This window comes from Calypte anna, chromosome 17 (assembly GCF_003957555.1).
Source record: "Calypte anna isolate BGI_N300 chromosome 17, bCalAnn1_v1.p, whole genome shotgun sequence".
Classification (NCBI taxonomy): domain Eukaryota; kingdom Metazoa; phylum Chordata; class Aves; order Apodiformes; family Trochilidae; genus Calypte; species Calypte anna.
In genome coordinates, this window is record NC_044262.1 from 927,683 (window position 1) to 944,691 (window position 17,009).

Sequence of the window (17,009 nt, forward strand, 5' to 3'; positions counted from 1 at the left end):
TTTTTCCCTCATGTCTGCATTCGTGTGTCACCCTGCCCCTGCCAAAACAAGGTCCCCACAACAGACAGCCTGCGTGGGCTGTGGGAGGCAGCCAGGCTGGGAGGGGAGCGGGCTGGGGGCAGCCCCTGGGCAGACGGTGTCTGTGGGCAGAAAATTCCCAGTGTGCAGGAGATCTCAGCCTGATGCCAGCCAGAGAAATGTGCCCCTGGTTAAAGTGCTGGCTGTGAATCCCAAGGACAGCATTGGAGAGGGGGGAACTCCCCCCCCAGTCTCAGGCTCTTTGGGTTCTCAAAGCTGCTGGGAAAAGGGGACAGCAGGAAAATCCCAAAGGCTGGTCCTGACGCTGAAAGTCACAACCCCCCCTGTCCAAAACCGAGGATTTCCAGGGGAAAAGCAGAGCAAAACAGCCCCTGGCAGGCAGGGCTGGGTATGGAAGGGTTCAGTGGACACCCTGGATGGTGGCAGAGGACAGCACAGCCCCAGTGTGGGGCACAACCTGGGCACCCCGAGTTGCAGCTCTCTGGTGTCACTGCCCCCCCAAAAAACTGGTGCAGAAGTGACAGCCAGGGAGATACAGATCCCACCTGTGCTGCCCCAAAAGCCTGCTTGACCCCAAACCCCACCAACACCCCCAAAGCCCGAATTTTTCACCAATCCCCAAAGATGAAGAGCACAGGGAAGAGCAGCAAGCAAAGGGGAAGAGCTGAGAGGGGAGCAGGAGGGTCCCCACAGAACCAGGGTGGGTTTGGGTGGAAAGGATGGGTGGGAGGTGGTGGTGGGGATGGAGTAGGATGAAGGGGGGGGGGGGGAGGAGGGGGACCGAGCGCAGTTTTACCCACAGCGTCTCCCCCCGGACCGGCTGCTCCACTTCGGCCGAACCTGGGACGGGCCCGGCTGCTCCCCGGCCCCTCTCGCATCCGTGTAAAAACCCGAGCGTGGGGAGGAAATGGCGAGGAGGAGTGGCCGGCGGTGCCACTTCCTTCTCCTCGCACCACGGGACGGTACCACCGACCGCTTTTCTCTGTCCCGTTCTGTCCCAAACCCCCTCCCCACCCCGCGGCTGCCGTCACCGGGGCATCCGCAAAGCTCCCGGAGTGCTGCGCTGGACCGGGACAGAGCGATGAGCTCAGCATTGCGTGGCCTCCAAAGCCCCGAATTTGGGTAAAACATCCCCCACCCCCACCCCTCTGGGTGGGATTTGTCTGGAGCCCGGCACCCGCAAAGGTCAAAGATGCTGTGGAGGGGTTATGGGGGCTGAGCTGGCGGGGGGGCAGCTGGAGGGAAAAGAGGGAGAGGAGAAACTGGGGTGAACCTGGGAAAAGATGGTGAGGCTGGAAAAAATCCTGTGAGTCTAGAGCAGCTGGGTCATCTGTCTGTGAGCAGGATCCTGCACCACTGCTCCCCAGCCACCCCCCGACCCCACTGAGGCTTTTGGCCCCTTCACAGCCCCATGACCAAGGGACGTGGGGACATGGGGACATGGGGACAGCTGCTGCAGGACCAGCCTCTGTTAGACCCAGTGTGACCACCCCGAGCCCTTGCTGCCCAAAAACTCCCCCAGGGGAAGGGCTGCTGCTTCATCAACTGCAAGGAGAGGAGGGGGAAGCCGTGGGGTTTGCTGTACCCGGGGGTGCTGAGCCCCATCCCAGCAGCTCCTCCTCACCTCCCCCTGCACCTCAATTTGCCTTCAGCCCATCTGAACCCACCCTGAAACCCACCCACCTCTCACCTGTGATTGCAGAGCTTGGCTGAGGTCTCCCACCCTCAACAAACCAGTTTGGCACAGCCAGAGCAGCCCCAATGCAGCCCCTCGACAGCCAAGCTCTTGGGTTTGGCTAAACCCCAGGCTGCAACCTGCTCCCCTTGAGAGCAGCTGCTCAGGGGCAAACCTTTTGGGGAGGGGGGAGGAACACGAGGGCATTGGGGCAGCGAAATGGGGGAGATTGGAAGGGGGGCAAGGCATTAGGGGGGGATGTGTGTGAGCAGTTTGGGGGTGCAGTGCAGCTGGGGGGGTCATACCTGGCATTGGGGCAGTGCAGGGGGGGGGGGCTGGACACATGCATGGGGCAGTGCAATGTGGGGAGGGGGTTATGCATGCAGGGGGGGGGGCCCAGCACCGTGGTGGGGGGGCCCAGAGCAGGGGCAGGGGGTGTGCAGTGGGTCCAACCCTCTGTCCCCCCCCCAGTCCCCACCACTCACTCACCTGGGGGACACAAGCCCTGTCCCCTGTGTCCCTGCTGAGGTCCGACCCCCCCCCCAGCCGGGCCCCAGCCGAGGAGGAAACAGCGGCGGGGCCAGGATGGGAGCTCGGCCGCGGGTGCCCCGGCCCTTCCTGCAGAGCCACGAATGCAAATCCTGCACAAACACGGCCTCTCCCACGGCTCTGCCTCCCACGGGGCACCCCGGGGGGAAAAGGGGTGAGAAAACATCAGGGGACAGGACCTCGGAGCCCGGGTTGTGGTACCAGTCAGACTGGTACCCACTGGTTTGGGTACCTGCAGATGGGTAGCCCCCGGGTTTGGTAGCCACCAAAAGGCATCACTGGAGGTCAGGGTGGCCACAGGGCCTCTTGCTGCTGGTCACCAATTTAGAAGGTAATTTTAGGTAATTTCCCCTCTATTTTTGGCACGTTGCTTGTACAACCAAAAGAATTCCAGGGCTGATCAGCATCATCTGCATCCTGAACACCCCCAGACACCCCCAGCCCCTCTGCTCGCCTGGGAAGGCAAATGAGCAGTGGGGGTTCAGGGTGAACCCCACAGCATCAGGGTGGGGGGTCCCATGCCCACAGCACCAGCCTCACTTGGAAAAACACTGCAAAAATAGGGGGGCAACCTGTTAAAAAGGAACTGTAGGGTCTGGAAAAGGGTTTGGAGCCCCCAGGAAAATGGATCTAGAGATCAGAAATAGGCACTGTGGCTGCAAAGCCTGGAGCAGGCAGGGAGCCCCGAAACAGAAAGTGGGAGCCCACATGTGGCAAAGGGGAAATGGCAGCAGGGTGGGGACAAAGAAAACCCCAAGCAGCCCTACAGGCTCTGACCTCAGAGCCAACCCCAAAAAGGGAAGAATATAACAAAATGAGCTGCTCTGGGGGGGCAGCAGCTTCCTTGGGACGGGGCTGCCCAAGGAGATGGAGGCAGCAGCCCCTGTGCACAGGATCCAGGGTCATTCCCAGATCCTTTTTCCAAGCCTGGAGCTGCCCTTGTTGCAGCTCCACAAACCACAGCCCCACAGCCCCACAGTGATGCCTTGGGCTGCTGGGTGGTGATTTTTTCCCTTTTGTGTCACCCACCTCGTGCTGATCATCCCGGAATTCCTGCTGCTGCTCCAGCCTAACTCCACAGATCCCTCTGCTCCTGCATCCCTCCTGCATCCCACCAGCAGCAAACTCAAACCAGAGCAGTGGCTCCACGGGCAGGATGGGGCTGTTCAGATGGACCCTGCAACTCTTCCCACTCTCAGTCCTAGCAAAAATTTCCAGCTTCTGTAAGCAGCTCTGCTCTGACCCATCCTGAATAACCCAAACAGTTTATCCCTGGGCTGGGGAATGTCCCCTGCAGGGACACCGCATCCTGCTTGGGTTATCGTGGCCCTTCTAAACAGTTTATAAATAGTCCAAGGTAACTGAGGGTGATGGTTCTGCTGCAGGAAAAACAAGGGGGGGGTTCTTAAATGAGGTTTCTTTTCTTTAAAGGCATTCAGTCAGAGCCAAATGCTCCGAAATCCTGATTTAAATCCACTTCTATCTCCTCCGGGTGAGCTCCATCCCCACCTCACTTAAACCATTTTATAAAAAAGGCAACAAAAGAGAAATGAGTTTGCTTGGCAGCTTCAGCTCCTCGTGTGCCAGCCTCAGGAGGGTTGTGGGGCCACCAGGAAGGTGGTGGTTGTGCCACGAGGTGCTGGTTGGGCTCAGCATCAGGAGGGTGAGTGCTGGGGCCAGTGATGGGGGAGGGCAGGCACCAGCAGCAGAGTCCTGGGGGGGCTCTGGGGCCAATTTGCTTTGGGAAAAAAAATGGAAAAATTGGTAAATAAATTGGAGAAGATGGAGAGCAGCAAGGGTCTGCATCTGCACCTCCAGCAGCTGTGGGGACAGTCACCTACACAGCATCCCCCCAGTGCCAGAAATATCTCCTGCTCCCACATGTGGCAAAAGGAGAAAACCCTCCCAACACTTCCCAGGGTAAATGAATGCTCACAGGGAAGGTCACAGCCTGCAACGAGGGCATCAGTGGAACACTGGAGGAACTGAAGCCATGTCCAGGCATCTAAAGAGTATAAAAAAAAGGGGGGGATTTTATGTGCATTTTTGAGATAAATTTTGTTTTCTCTCTGTGCTGTAAAAGTGGAAGTGACTGAGGCAAACAGTGCAGGGAAAAGACCAAAGCTTCTAAGTTTTTTCCCCCAGCTTCCTCCATTCAGCCTGAAAAAGTTGCATTTTCAGGTTGTTTCAATTAATTTTAGGACTTTCACATTCCATAAAAGCTGAAGCACTCGTTAAACCCAAATTTTTCCTATTATAACACTTTGAAACACCCACACTACAACAACACAGCCCCCAGCTCTGGCTCAGCCACACCAGGACCTCCCATGAGGTGACAATGTGCTCCAGGTCCCCTCAGCCCTGGGGACACTCAGCCCTGAGCTCAGGACAGACAAACTCATCACACCCTTGGGTCCAAACATGGTTGGGAATGGGCAGGAAGTCTCTGTGGCACCACCAAGGCTTTGGGCATGGCTGGATGTGTCCCTGGGACACTGGGAATGCTGCTGGGATGGGGATGGTTGGGGCACACTCATTGCCCCCCAGAGCCTTGCCCTGGAGGTGAGGAAGCAGCACAGGAGGAATATATCCACCTGCACCCATAAAGACATTAATAAATTCATTAATATTTTGGCCTCTACATTGTTTTGCATCTCTAAGCCCTGCAGAACCATCCAGGGGGGTCCTGCAGCCCCTCATAGTTCCTTACCCCAGCAGCCAGCCCTGGCTCCTCTGGTGGCCCAGGACAGTCCAAGCAGCCCCACTGGAGGTCTCTTTGAACTCAGAAGATCAAAAGGGGCCATTTCCCCCCCATTGATGCCACAGCCTGCTCAGACATTCCCTGCTTGGCCACCAAGTGTGGAGCAGGATTTGCTGTGGCACCTCCCAGGCAGCTCCAGCTCCCCACAGCAGCAGACACCAACCCCCTGCCCCATGGATCCTCACCTTCCCAGCTGCTTCCAGGTGCTCAGTTTTCTTTCCTGAAAAAAAAAACCCAACAAACCCAAAAAACCCAAACCTAAACTATACTAAAGATACTCCAATGAAACAGAGCCCCTGTGGAAGGCAGCCCTGAGGCTCTGCACCTGCACACACACTTCAGGAGGTGTCCTCAGGATGTCCTCACAACCTGCCCACACCTTGGTCCCTCAGCCTCCCACAGGCACAAAGGGTTTGGATGGAGCCCAGGTGCTTGTGGCTGCTTTCATTTACTCAGTGGTGGGTGAGTGTCTGAGCAAAGGCTGAGCAGCCTTTGGGAGAAAGAGGAGAAGTCCCCCGGAGGTGTTTTCTGCAAGGTAAAACCCAGCAGGTCCTGCTGCTGGAGTACGAAGCAGCCAAGATCTCTGCCTGGGGTTAAACGAGCTGCAGATCCCCAGAATTTTGCTCCTCATGTCCTTGACACAGGTTCCAGGTGTGGCTCCCAGGGACATCCCAAGCCACTGGACAACAGGGCCAGGCTGGATGAGCAACCTGAGCTGGTGGGAGGTGTCCCTGCCCATGAGGGGGGGTTGGAACTGGATGAGCCTTAAGATCCCTTCCAACCCAACCCAACCCAACCCAACCCATGCTATGATTCCATGACCCCATGCTGGTGATGCTGCTTCAGCCACACAAAGAGACCCAGACAGCAACAGGAGCCAAGAGCCCCCTCCCAAAACCTCCTGAGGCTACAGCTGGAGACCCAAACGAGGGCAATGGTGCCCAGACTGGGGAGTTTCCTGCCTGGACTTTGGGCGTGGGAAGGCTGATGCAAAGAGTGAGCTGCTGAGAGGAAAGCAAAGAGATGGCACCATCTGAAAAAGGAGACTGCTGGGTTTTATTAGCCTGAGAAGGGGGCCCAGACACGTACAGGGAGGAAAAGCAATGGGGGGAAGGCCCAGGCACAGAAGTTGTAGTGTGCAGGGCTCAGGTTGCTGCTGAGCTGCCTCCAGGGGGAAAGGACACTTGTTTGGGGAGGAGGGCACAGCAAACCCCCCAGAGCAACTCCCCAGCAGGACAGAGAGAGCTGGGCAGCACAGGGAACTGGGCAGGGGAACACAGGGACCCTCCCAGCCTAGCTGCAGTTCTTGGGCAGGCGATAGACACCCCCTGAGTAGATGAGCTGCTGGTCCCGAACCTTCTTCTGAAGGAAACCTTGCAGCTCCTGTATATCAATCTCTGTAACCACTGGGCCAGTCATCACAAACATCTTCAGCATGCTGTGAATCCTCTCCAAGGACAGGCTCTCCAGGTTGGTCAGCATAGCCTGGATGTATGTCCAGAACAGCTGCAGAAGGGGAGACAGAGGCCACAGTAAATCACACATGAAGCAAAGGGCTGCTTTAGCATCCCCTGTCCCAAGTGCAGAGCAGGGCTGTGCCTGGCAGCAAGTTGTCTCAGCCACAAGCTTGGACCAGTTTTGGACCAGGAAATATCCCAGAAGAGCATGAGGCACTGGGACACTCAGCTGGAAAGCAGGATCTGCTCTGCAGCACATGCATGACCCTCAGTGGATAAACACCAGTATGACAACGATGTGTTGCACAGTGGCACAACACACAACATGACACAGGGGCAGGAAAATTGCTTCAAGTGTCCAAGACCCACAACACAGAGGAGGCAAAGGTCCAGCTGGTAGTGTTGGGAAAGCCTTTTTGGCAGTCTAAGTGCCAGGGTGAATCCAAATCAGTTCTGACCGTTTTCAATTACAAAATCATGTCTCAGACTTTTCTTTTTTCATGCTGGAAAAATAGATTTAGAGATTCCCAGATGGTTGCCTGGCACTTTCCTGGAGGAAATGCAGCAATCCAGCACCTGTACCAGTGAGCACTAACCAAGAGATACCAACTTCAGAGCACACCCAGGATGGACCTAGACAGGACAGTGGAAAACGCAAACCCACAGCACAAATGGAATCCATCATCTGAATCAGATTCCCCAAAGCCAAAAGCATGGGATGTTGTCATAGAATGGGTTGGGTTGGAAGGAACCTAAAAGATCCTCAAGATCCAAGCCCCCTGCATAGGCAGGGACACCTGATCCTGGACCATGTTTGCATCATCCTCAATCCCTGAGACACAGGGACAGGTACCTGCAGCTCCTCCTCTTTCTGGTCAGCCTGGGAGGCCATGGCAGAGTCCCCCTCCTCATCACTGTCTATCAGCACGACTTTCTCCACCTGGTCCTTCTGCTCCTCTTCAATCACAGTGAAGGTTCCTGGGGGCTCCTCCCTCAGGACCCCCTGCTGCAGCCACAGCGTCATCTTACGCTTCAGAGATGTCACGGGCACCTTGAGCACCTCACTCAGCTCTGTCAGTGTCCATGTGCCTGTGGAGATCACAGATGTCAGAGGAGAGAAGAGGACACTTGCCCACCCTCACTGCCAGGAGCAAGCAGCAGGGTGCAAGCTGAGCTGGGGCCCTGCTGGGTGCTGCCTCCTCGGGGAGCTGCAGACCTGGCTGAGCCTTGCAATGGAGCCAAGCCTGCCAACCAAGTCTTGGTCTTCCTGCTGCCAGAGCTCTCAAAGCCTTCAGAGACCCCAGCAACATGGTCTGCCCCCCCTCAGGAAGCCCAGAGCCAGGGGTGGGTGTGCTGAACACTCACTCTTGGTCTGGAAGTGCAGGATGATGGCAGCGTGCACAGGGGACACGGACAGGGAGAGCGTGCGATCCGCCAGCTCCACGTCCAAGCTCACCAGGCCCAGGTGGTACTTCCAGTTCAGGGTCCTCATGGCCTGGAAAAAGGGGAAGCAGCTGCTCAGAGCACAGTTTTAAACAGGAACCACCAAATGCTGCATTATTGCAAACTCCCCTCCACCACCAGGGCCAGCTGCATCCATACACCTCTGCCAGATCCAGAAGCTGCCCCTCTCCCCACGAGTCATCCAGCACCACCCAGTCCCCTTCCCCATCATGGGAACATCCTCCTCAGCACAAGTTCAGACCCAACAGAGATCACAGACAGAAGCAGCAGCAACATTCACCTAACTCCAGGCTAACAGCAACTCTTAACATGAGGCCATGTGAAGAGCTGCTTTTCAAGAGGACAAACGGGGCAGGGAAGTGCCAGGAGGGGCCCAACAGGGACAGGATGTCACTCTCACTACTGCAGAACTCAGGCCAACAAACTTAGACCAGATTTCTGATGCTGAGAAACTTTCACCTCAGCACCCACTTATCTAACAAGCATGGGCATACTGTAGAAAACTCTCTTCCCTAATAGCAATCACCAGGACCACCCAGGCACCCTACAGGAGACAAACCCTTCTTTCGGCAACAGCTTCTAACTCTGAGTCAAAGACAAAGGATTTGGGGATTCCACCATAACAACAGCTGAGGTTTAAGGAAAGTGAAAGGGATCTTTGTTAGATAACATGTTTTTTTTGCAAAGTCTGGACAGCATGGACCTTTTTTAAGGAAGGTTGGGCTTCTCTCACCTTTAATTTCTCATACTTCTTGGAATAGGCTTCCATGGCTTCCTTGACCTGCTCTGGAAGCTCTAGCTTCTCCTCTTTCAGTGGCGGCCAGAACTCACTTGACAGGATGACAGCAACAAGACTGAAGGGTGGCCTTTCCTCCTCTGGGAGCTTCTCCTCCTCATCACGGATGTTGGCATTGATGCGTCGTGAGTCAGCCATATCCTGGAAAAGGCAGAGGAAGCTGAGGCAGCTCCTTCTCTTCCAGCTCAGTGCCAACTCTTAGTAGAGGAGAAGCTTAAACAGAGTGACTAGTGTTGTCTGCAAACCATGATGGGGGCATCAGAAAGGACATCACCACGTGTGTCCCCTAGAAAGTCTGCTACAAACCTTGAAACGTTTGTGGGGAAGTTGAGGAAGAGCTTACAACTCAGCACCAGCCCACAGTGGAGTCCCTAAAGATCTGTGCTCTCCCCACAGCACTCCAAGTGAAATAAACCCCAGAGGCCCAGCTCTACAGTCCCAATCACCCCCCAGAGGCAATAACCCAACCCACAGGGTTTAAAAAACAGAGAGGATTTTGAATGCACTCCTGCTTGTCAAAAATCAGCCCCCTCACTGGGAATTTGGGCACCCTTCTTTCCTAAAAGATCCTTTTCTGGGTCACTTCCCCAAGGAACTCAAACACCTAGGACTCGAATGTAAAAAAGAAAACAAACCCAAACAAAATTATTACTTTTAACATGACTTCACAATAGTGCATCTGAGCTTCCCCAAACCGCAGCTTCAGCAGCTCCACGTTGCGGATCTCCCTGAGAAGAGAAACAAGAGCTGAGCCACAGGTCCCTCAGCCAGGGGAGCCTGGCCTGGCATCCACCCCTGGCAACACAACCAGAAGAGAGAGGCCCTGGCACAAGGGTGCTGTTCCTAGAAGCCCAGTATCCAAATGGGATGCTTCCTGGCATCTAAGTGAGGAACAGTCTCTCCTTCTCTACACCAGCAGTTTTTGGAGACCTTCCCACCCTCCTCAGCTGGGCTCAGCCATCCCCCCTGGTGACACAGTGCAACCCCAGCACTCACAAGCTGCCTGCCCGAGCCTGCCCACCCCAAGCTGCACTTCACAGAAAGGAAAACCACTACAAGTGCTGGATCTAGAGATAGAGCTGGGTTGCAACTGAGGTCTCCTGGTGCTTCGTCCCTTTTTTGTACTTTGACACTTTCAACTGACCCTAATCAGCCTGTGCAAGTTGTGAGGGTCACCAAATCACGTGGGATGGAGCTAAGAGGGTTTTGGTGCCTCCAGCTTCCTACGTGCTGCCCTATTATGCAAGCCAAGGGCAGGACTGAGCAAGAAGCAGGAAGAGGAAATTCTAGATGCAAACCCAAAGCTCCAGAAGGAGCTGTTTCCTAGGAGGGAGGCTGAAGCACAGCTTTGTCAGGTGATTTTACCATGGAGAACCCAGGGGCTGGGCATTTGGAGCTCACCTCTCAGCACTGTAGTTGAACTGATGTAGCAGCCTGTCAGCCAGCAGCGTGCGGTACTCGTTGATGAACAGGTCCTTGCTGCCATAGATGCTCACCAGCAGACTGATGATGTCCGAGGACCGACGCTTGGAACTGGATTTACCTGATGAAATCCAGCAGACAACAGTGCAAGATTAACAAAGATCTCCCCCAGCCCAGCTCTGGAGGGCCAGCAGATGGATGACCTGCTCCAGACCTCAGCCCACCCAGGAAAACGGGGCTGCCAGGACTTCTGGTCTTGGCATCTCACCTGGATCTGCATCCACCGGGTCAGGAACCCAATCCCCTGGTTCTGAGATGTCATCATCACTCTCCTGGCCATTCTCCAGGGTCACTGGATCAGCTTTTGAGAGCTCATTTGCAAGATCTCCAGAGCCCTCAGCATCCCCTGTGAGCCCGGCCACGATCTGCCGCACCGTGTCCTCCCGGGTCCTGCAGGAGGCATGGAGAGGGTGAAGGGTAGGGGAAGGGAAAAAGAATGGGGAGGAGAAGGGGAGGTGTGAGACTGCCCCAGGAGCCTCTTACCTCAGGTACTTCCTGATGGGCTCACAGGCAACTTCCAGGATAACCATGGAGGGGTCAAGCTCCCGCAGGGCCTTGATGGCCGAGATGTAGAGAGTGATGATGTCGGATGTGTTCACTCCTACAGGAGAGGCAGAGGGGGTCAGTATCCCAGACTAACAGCCTGGCTGCTCCAAGCCCTCTGTTCCACCTACGGAGTGGCAGGGGTAGGATTGCTGATCTTCTGTCCCAGCCAAAGGGAGAGATCGAGCTGTATGCCTGAGAAACCAGTAGCAACTGAACTTGGAACTGGGCTCAGAGACTCCTATAACCCAGATGAGCCCCAGTTCTGGGTTAGGAGCTCAGACTACACATAGCAGAGAAGCTAAACATCAAGCTCAGCTCCTCAACATCCTGTAAAAATGAGGCAAGAAGGGGCTGGGATACCACCAGCTACTGCTGCCCATGCACACTCCATCCCCAGGAGCACACAACGTGCACAGCCTGGCTCATCAAACACCAGTTCAGATGATGGCTCCCAGCAGACTCCCCAGCTCCAGGCCCAGGCTCCTCAGGGTGTTACAACATACACGGGGATGTAAAACCCACCAGGATGCAGAAGTCTCATTTCCAGAGCACTTTTCAGGGAGCTCAGCAGCTGCTGCCTCTGGTTAGTCCTTTCCAGGCAGAACTTGAGGTCCTCCACAGCCGGCTTCGACTCTGGGAAATCTACAAACCAAGAGGAGATTAGAAACAGTGCCATGCTCTGTGGGAAGGCAGGAGGTGATGGTGTGGCAGAGCAGATGGAGGCAGAATCTACGAGTGGATGAACACTGCAGGGTGAGCCCTACCTCTAATGATGCCAAAGAGCTCCTCGATCCTCATGCTGGCGTAGATGCGGTAGAAAAACCTCTGGACGTGGCAGCGCCAGCGCTTCAGGGTGCTGCTGGCTTCTGGGGAGCAGTGTGCCAAGGGACCATCTTGCAGGAAAACCCTGCTGAGCCAACCAATCACCTTCTCAATCCACTGCAGAAGGAGAGGGAGAGGACAGAGGTGGTGAACACCACAGCTGGATGCACAGTGATGTCCCACGCTCACCCCGTTGCTGGGGCCTCCCAGAGGAAGCAGAAAGGAGCAGCCAGGGCCAGCATCACCTCCAGCTCCTCTCCAAATGCAGCCTGACCTGGGCTAGAGCTGGGCACAGCCTGGCTGAAGGAATATGGGCTTGAGCTATAGACACAGTGTAGAGACTCTGCTGATGTGTCCCAGAAGGTAAGGAATGCCTGAGGACTGAGCATAGGTGCTGGGATCCAAAAAAAGGAGAGAGTAAACTCAAAAACTTGCAGCCTCTCTTCCTGCAGAACTCCATTCTGTGCTCACAGAACTCTTCTTTTATATGAGCAAATCACTCATCACAGCACTTTTGGCCCAAAGTGTCTGTGATTCCTGAACTCAAGGAAGAACAAACCGGCCCAAGGACTCACAAGCAGATTCTGACCAAACAAACTCCACCACTTGAAACCAAGACCTCCAGTGCCAGACTATGCACTGAAATAATAAAAGAAAAACCTGAACAGAGAGCATCAGAAGGTTAACTTCACCACATGAGGTTAACTTTACCCTGGCCTTTCAGATGAGGTGGGAGCAAGGGGACCCCCTGCAACACCTGACCAGCAGAAGGCAGTTGTGTTTTCTCTGGTGCCCTTCAGATACCCTTGAACAATCTCCAGGTCATCCAAATGCATTTCCCACTAAGTCCAATAAAGAACGTGTTGCACAGCAACTACAGGGGATTAAACACAATGACTGACAACACTGGCAGACAACAAAAACAGACAGAGTGGCAACCAACAAGGAAACTAGGGCAACCACAGAGAGCAGGCTGGTTTGCATGGCAACCTGACTTCATGCATTGTTCTTCAACCCAGGCAAAGGCAGGGTCATGCTGCAGGGAACAAAGAACTCAGGGCAAGCCTGCAGAGCCAGGACAGTATCCAGAGAAGAATTTGATTTTAAGGTCACACTGGGTAAAGAGCCCAATGTGAACTTTGCTTAAGGTAGCAGGAAAACAAGCAGGTAGGTTGCAAGGAAAGATCTTAATTCTGTAAATGTCCCACTGGTGAGATCCATACCAGAGCATCACCTCCCATCCTCACTTCCTGTTTTAAAGGGATGCTGAAAAATTGGAAAGTAAAAATAAAACAGGCACACAATCCAAATGATGCCCCAGGGAGGGCTCTCTGCAGGCCAGCTGGCACTGCCTCTTCCTGCAGTTTGTAAAGCAGAACCAGAGAAACTCCCTCATTACTACAGACTTCTCCAGGTGAAACACAGTGGCCCATTACACAGGGGTCCATTAAACCCACATGGGGGGGGTTCAACCACCTCTTCTGCCACGGATGGTGGGAGTCACAGCACAGGACCAGGTGTTTTCCTGCTTGGAATCCACTTTTAACCCAAGGTGCTCAGGCAGTAACTGGAGCAGTGGGACATTCCCACGGGATGGGCCCTGGTGACCTGCAGGCTTTGCCTACCTCCTGGAACTCGTTGAGGAAGGAGTGCTCATACTCCCCCCTGCAGCGCTGCTCCATCCTCTCCTCTATCATCCTGTGCAGGATGGTGGTGACAGCATCAGCACTCACTCTCTCCAGCAAATTCAGCCGGCGGCTGCAGACACAGAAGGGACCTGACTCAGACCAGGGAAGCAAAGCTGCAGGCAAAAGCAGAACATTTAACTGCCCCAAGGCACCTTCCTCCCTGATGCTCCACAGGTGCATAGCTCCTCCTTTAAATGCCCTGATAGTTCCATACATGCCCTCCATGTATAACACGACACCACCTCTACCCCATCTTCCTTACAGACATTATTTTATAGCTACCAAAAGCTTTTTTGTTAGAAGTTTGCTTCTTTGTGGACAGAAGGCTTCAGAGCAAGAGGAAGATATTCCCTTAGCCAGGGGGAGGAACTTTCTCTCTAAAGATCTGCTCTAGTTCCATCACCAGCTGGCAACCAGCCACAGAACCCTGTGTCAAGTTCTCTAACCAGTATCACAGAATAGGAGGGACTGGCAAAGACCTCTGCAGATCATGTAGTCCAGACCCTCTGCTAGAGCAGAGTCACCACGAGTAGATACAGACTTGGTTTTGAGTATCTCCAGAGACAGAGACACCACAACCTCTCAGTACCAGAACTGGACAAGAACACCTCCTGCTGCTGCTGCTCCCCTCTCCTGAGTGACAGCCACCACCCCATCACCTACGTACAGAATGTCATTGAGCTGCTGAAACTGCTCCATGGCTCTGGGGCACCAGCACTGCTCTCTCTTGCTGCTGCAGCCTGCACACAGCAGGCTCTCTCCTCCACCCTCCTCTGTATCACTCTCCTGCTCGGTCTCACTCATGCTGCTCTCACACTCATTTGTTCCATCTTCTCCTTTCTTCCACTGCCGCATGTAGATCCTGAAAGTGCGGCTGTAGAACTGCTGGATCATTTCCTGGAAGGACTTGGTAGTGGAAAAGAAAAGGATAGCTTTGAACATGGTGTAGACTTTTTCTTGCAGCATCTGAGCACCTGTTCCCAAGAGCAAGCCTGCCTTGGTCCATCTCTCCAGCAGTTCCAGGCTGTTCAAGTAGGGGTCCAAGCGGCACTTGAGGAGGCTAAAGGCATCCAGAAGGAGGGAGGAGCACTGGTGCTCCTCAGCTGTATTTTCATACTGGCCGATGCAGTTCCAGAACTCAGGAGCTATATTTGCCTGGAGGTCAGTCTGCAGCACCTCGATGAACCACTCCTCCACGATGGAGTGCAAGTCATAACACCGCAGCACCTCCAGGGCTGCCCGCAGCTCAGCATCCTTCAGTGGCCCCGCAGCATCCGACCTGGGAGCTGCCTGGAAAGCGGAGGGGACACCGGGTTAAAGATACAAAAAAACTTCTCCAGGAGGACCTGAAGAGCTGCTGGGGTCTGGGCCCCTGTTTGGTGGACACCTCCCAGCCCTAACACCCAAACACGGGGCACTGCTGTCACTGCTGTCGCTGCTGTCACCACTGCAGGACCCTCGGGCTGGCTGGGCCGTGGCTGCTGAAGGGAGAGCCAGGAGCATCGCTCAGGCCCTCCAAACCCCAGGCTCAGGAGCAAACCCCTCCCTGGTCGGTGTCAGCCCAACAGACGGGCGAGCAGCGCAGCTTTTTGGCACTGAGGCTTTCCTGGGGGTGACCCTGACGGTTTTCTTTCCTGGCAGCCCCCGAACAAACGCATCCCCCGCCCCGCAGCTCCCCCTTCCCCCGCCCACCCCCGGCAGCTCCCTCGGTGAGCACCGGCCAGGCCGGGGGAGGAGGCCGAGGCCACCGAGGCCACGCCGGGGACAGCGGTCCTGGGCCCCCCGCAGCCGAGACGGCCCCGAGACCAAGGACAGTGGCGTGAGGTGTGCGGTGCCTCCTCCTCCTGCCCCGGGCCCTCCCTGCCCTCCCGCCGGCCCCGCAGCCCCCCGGCTGCCCCTGCTCACCAGTCCCAGGGCTGCGGGCGGTACCAGGGCGGTGCTGAGCGTGTTCCAGGCGGCCGAGAGCTCCCTGCCCGCCGGCGGCTCCATGCGGGCCGCGCCGCAGGAAGAGGCGGAGCGGAGGGGACGTTGGGCCGGGCCGGGGCGATGAGCGGGGCGGGGGCCGCGCTGCGGGACTACAACGCGGAGCTGCGGGAGGGTGAGCGGGGCTGGGGCAGGGGTTGGTGCCGGTGCCGGTACCGGGGCTGACGGGTCGGTACCGCGCAGGGCTGTCGGAGCTCCGCGCCCGTCGGGAGGAGGTGAACGGGCGGATCCGGGAGGAGGAGGCGGAGCGGAGTCGGCTGCAGGGCCGGATCTGGGCACTGACCGAGCGGCTGGCCCGGACCGGCGAGAGCCTGGCCCGGAACCTCGCCCTCCGCAGCGAACTGGACCGAACCATCGCCGAGACCGAGGCGGCTTACGACAAGGTACCGCCCGGCCCAGGAAACCCCCGGCCCCGCCGCCCCCCTGAACGGGGAGGTTCGGGTTTGTTTTGGGGCTGTTGGAGCTTGGGGAAAGCACCTTGTCAAAGGACAGCACAAAGCAGAGTCTGGGACAGAGCCCTCGGGAAAAAGCCTCTCCCAGCCCTGATCTGGGAGAAGAAAAGGAATCCCCCAGCCTACAAATGAATTCATAGGTCTTGAAATTGTGAAAAGACACAGTAGGTGAAAAGCAGAGGGATTAGAGAGGAAATGCACGAGTCCTGCCAACAGAAACCAGGAACCAAGTTCCTTTCCTGTGGATGTTCAGCCTGTAATCCCACTCATTGCCTTTCCACAGTCACAGGACCCCAACTTCTTCCATGGACAAGACAGTGAGATCCCACATCCTGCTGGTGCCTCATCCTGCAGGGACACTTCCCTGCATCTCTTCCCTGGCATGAACCAGAGAAGTTCTTGCACAGATATTCCCACAGGATGATGTGTCCCTGAGAATTAGGAGTTGTTAGGGCTGGAGAATCCCTCTTGCTGCAAAGCAGATCAGCTGCATGCAAAGGGAGCTCATAAGAGAAACACTTCACATAAAAATAAGCTATTTTTATTTCTTTGTTTCCCAGATTCTGGAGAGTTCTCAGACATTGCTAGATGCCCTGAAGGGAGAAACTGAGACTGCTGGTAAAGCCAGTGAGCCACAGACCCCCTCAAAAGAAAAAGAAGCACATGGACAAAAGAATAACTGAACTTGTTCTTCAACCTGGAAAGTCCTCTTGGTCTGGGGCAGCTGCTCTTCTGATACAAGGATGCCACATTTAATAAAAGTCTTTGTTTTGCAGAAGTAAATTTTCCTTTCAGATGCACGTTGGTATTAGAGATCTACTACAGCTAATCCTCAAATCCTAGACATCAGGGTAGGTATCTACAAAATCTACCCTTTATTTTGAGCACAGTGATACTGGAACATAGCCCAGGAGGTGACTTACCAGCTAATGCTTCTGACCTCAAACCAGCATTCACCTTGTTCTGCCAAGAGCAAGCTGAGAGTTCACCTAAACAGGCAGGGATTAGAGCACAAAGCCTGGAAGTGCAAAGGCAGCACTTGGCAAGGTGCAAATCCCAGTTACAAGGTAGAGCAGGCAAGCTGGGAGGAGCAGAGAGGTCAGCAGGACACACTCTGCACTTCTCCCATGCCTCCTTCCTGACCAGAGGTGATGGAGTCATGGAGCTGATTGACCAAGAACAGCACCCAGAGTACCAGAGCAGCATTCCAGCATGGAACAAGCTGTAGGATCTTGTTGGCTTTAGCATTCCTCACAGCAGAACCAAGCCAGGACTAACTCAGACACCTTGTCCCT

General features: G+C 55.3%; 2 protein-coding genes across 2 annotated transcripts; one reads left to right on the forward strand and one right to left on the reverse strand.

Annotated features, from left to right (window-relative positions):
• Positions 1-6,058: 6,058 nt before the first annotated feature.
• ANAPC2 (anaphase promoting complex subunit 2) lies at positions 6,059-15,533 on the reverse strand. The gene is made up of 13 exons (XM_030461353.1): positions 15,185-15,533; positions 13,947-14,569; positions 13,217-13,349; positions 11,534-11,708; positions 11,292-11,411; positions 10,707-10,824; positions 10,432-10,613; positions 10,143-10,284; positions 9,394-9,469; positions 8,679-8,882; positions 7,847-7,976; positions 7,335-7,570; positions 6,059-6,530 (listed from the first exon to the last, which is right to left on the reverse strand). The coding sequence occupies exons 1-13, from the start codon at positions 15,266-15,268 to the stop codon at positions 6,318-6,320; spliced, it is 2,436 nt and encodes an 811-aa protein (XP_030317213.1). The 5' UTR covers positions 15,269-15,533; the 3' UTR covers positions 6,059-6,317.
• On the forward strand, positions 15,318-16,534 carry SSNA1 (SS nuclear autoantigen 1). Its single transcript, XM_030461354.1, has 3 exons — positions 15,318-15,377; positions 15,446-15,645; positions 16,275-16,534. Exons 1-3 carry the CDS (start codon positions 15,326-15,328, stop codon positions 16,395-16,397), a joined length of 375 nt encoding a protein of 124 aa, XP_030317214.1. The 5' UTR covers positions 15,318-15,325; the 3' UTR covers positions 16,398-16,534.
• Positions 16,535-17,009: the final 475 nt, after the last annotated feature.

Bases quoted from the DNA above. Each gene is read 5' to 3' on its own strand.
- ANAPC2 (XM_030461353.1), bottom strand. From the start codon at position 15,268: ATGGAGCCGCCGGCGGGCAGGGAGCTCTCGGCCGCCTGGAACACGCTC. The intron at 10,614-10,706 runs GTAAGAGGCTCC...TGCCTCCTGCAG, and splicing joins CCCATCAGGAAGTACCTGAG to GACCCGGGAGGACACGGTGC. The intron at 8,883-9,393 runs GTAATAATTTTG...TGCCTTTTCCAG, and splicing joins ATTGTGAAGTCATGTTAAAA to GATATGGCTGACTCACGACG.
- SSNA1 (XM_030461354.1), top strand. From the start codon at position 15,326: ATGAGCGGGGCGGGGGCCGCGCTGCGGGACTACAACGCGGAGCTGCGG. The intron at 15,378-15,445 runs GTGAGCGGGGCT...GGTACCGCGCAG, and splicing joins CAACGCGGAGCTGCGGGAGG to GGCTGTCGGAGCTCCGCGCC. The intron at 15,646-16,274 runs GTACCGCCCGGC...TTTGTTTCCCAG, and splicing joins CCGAGGCGGCTTACGACAAG to ATTCTGGAGAGTTCTCAGAC.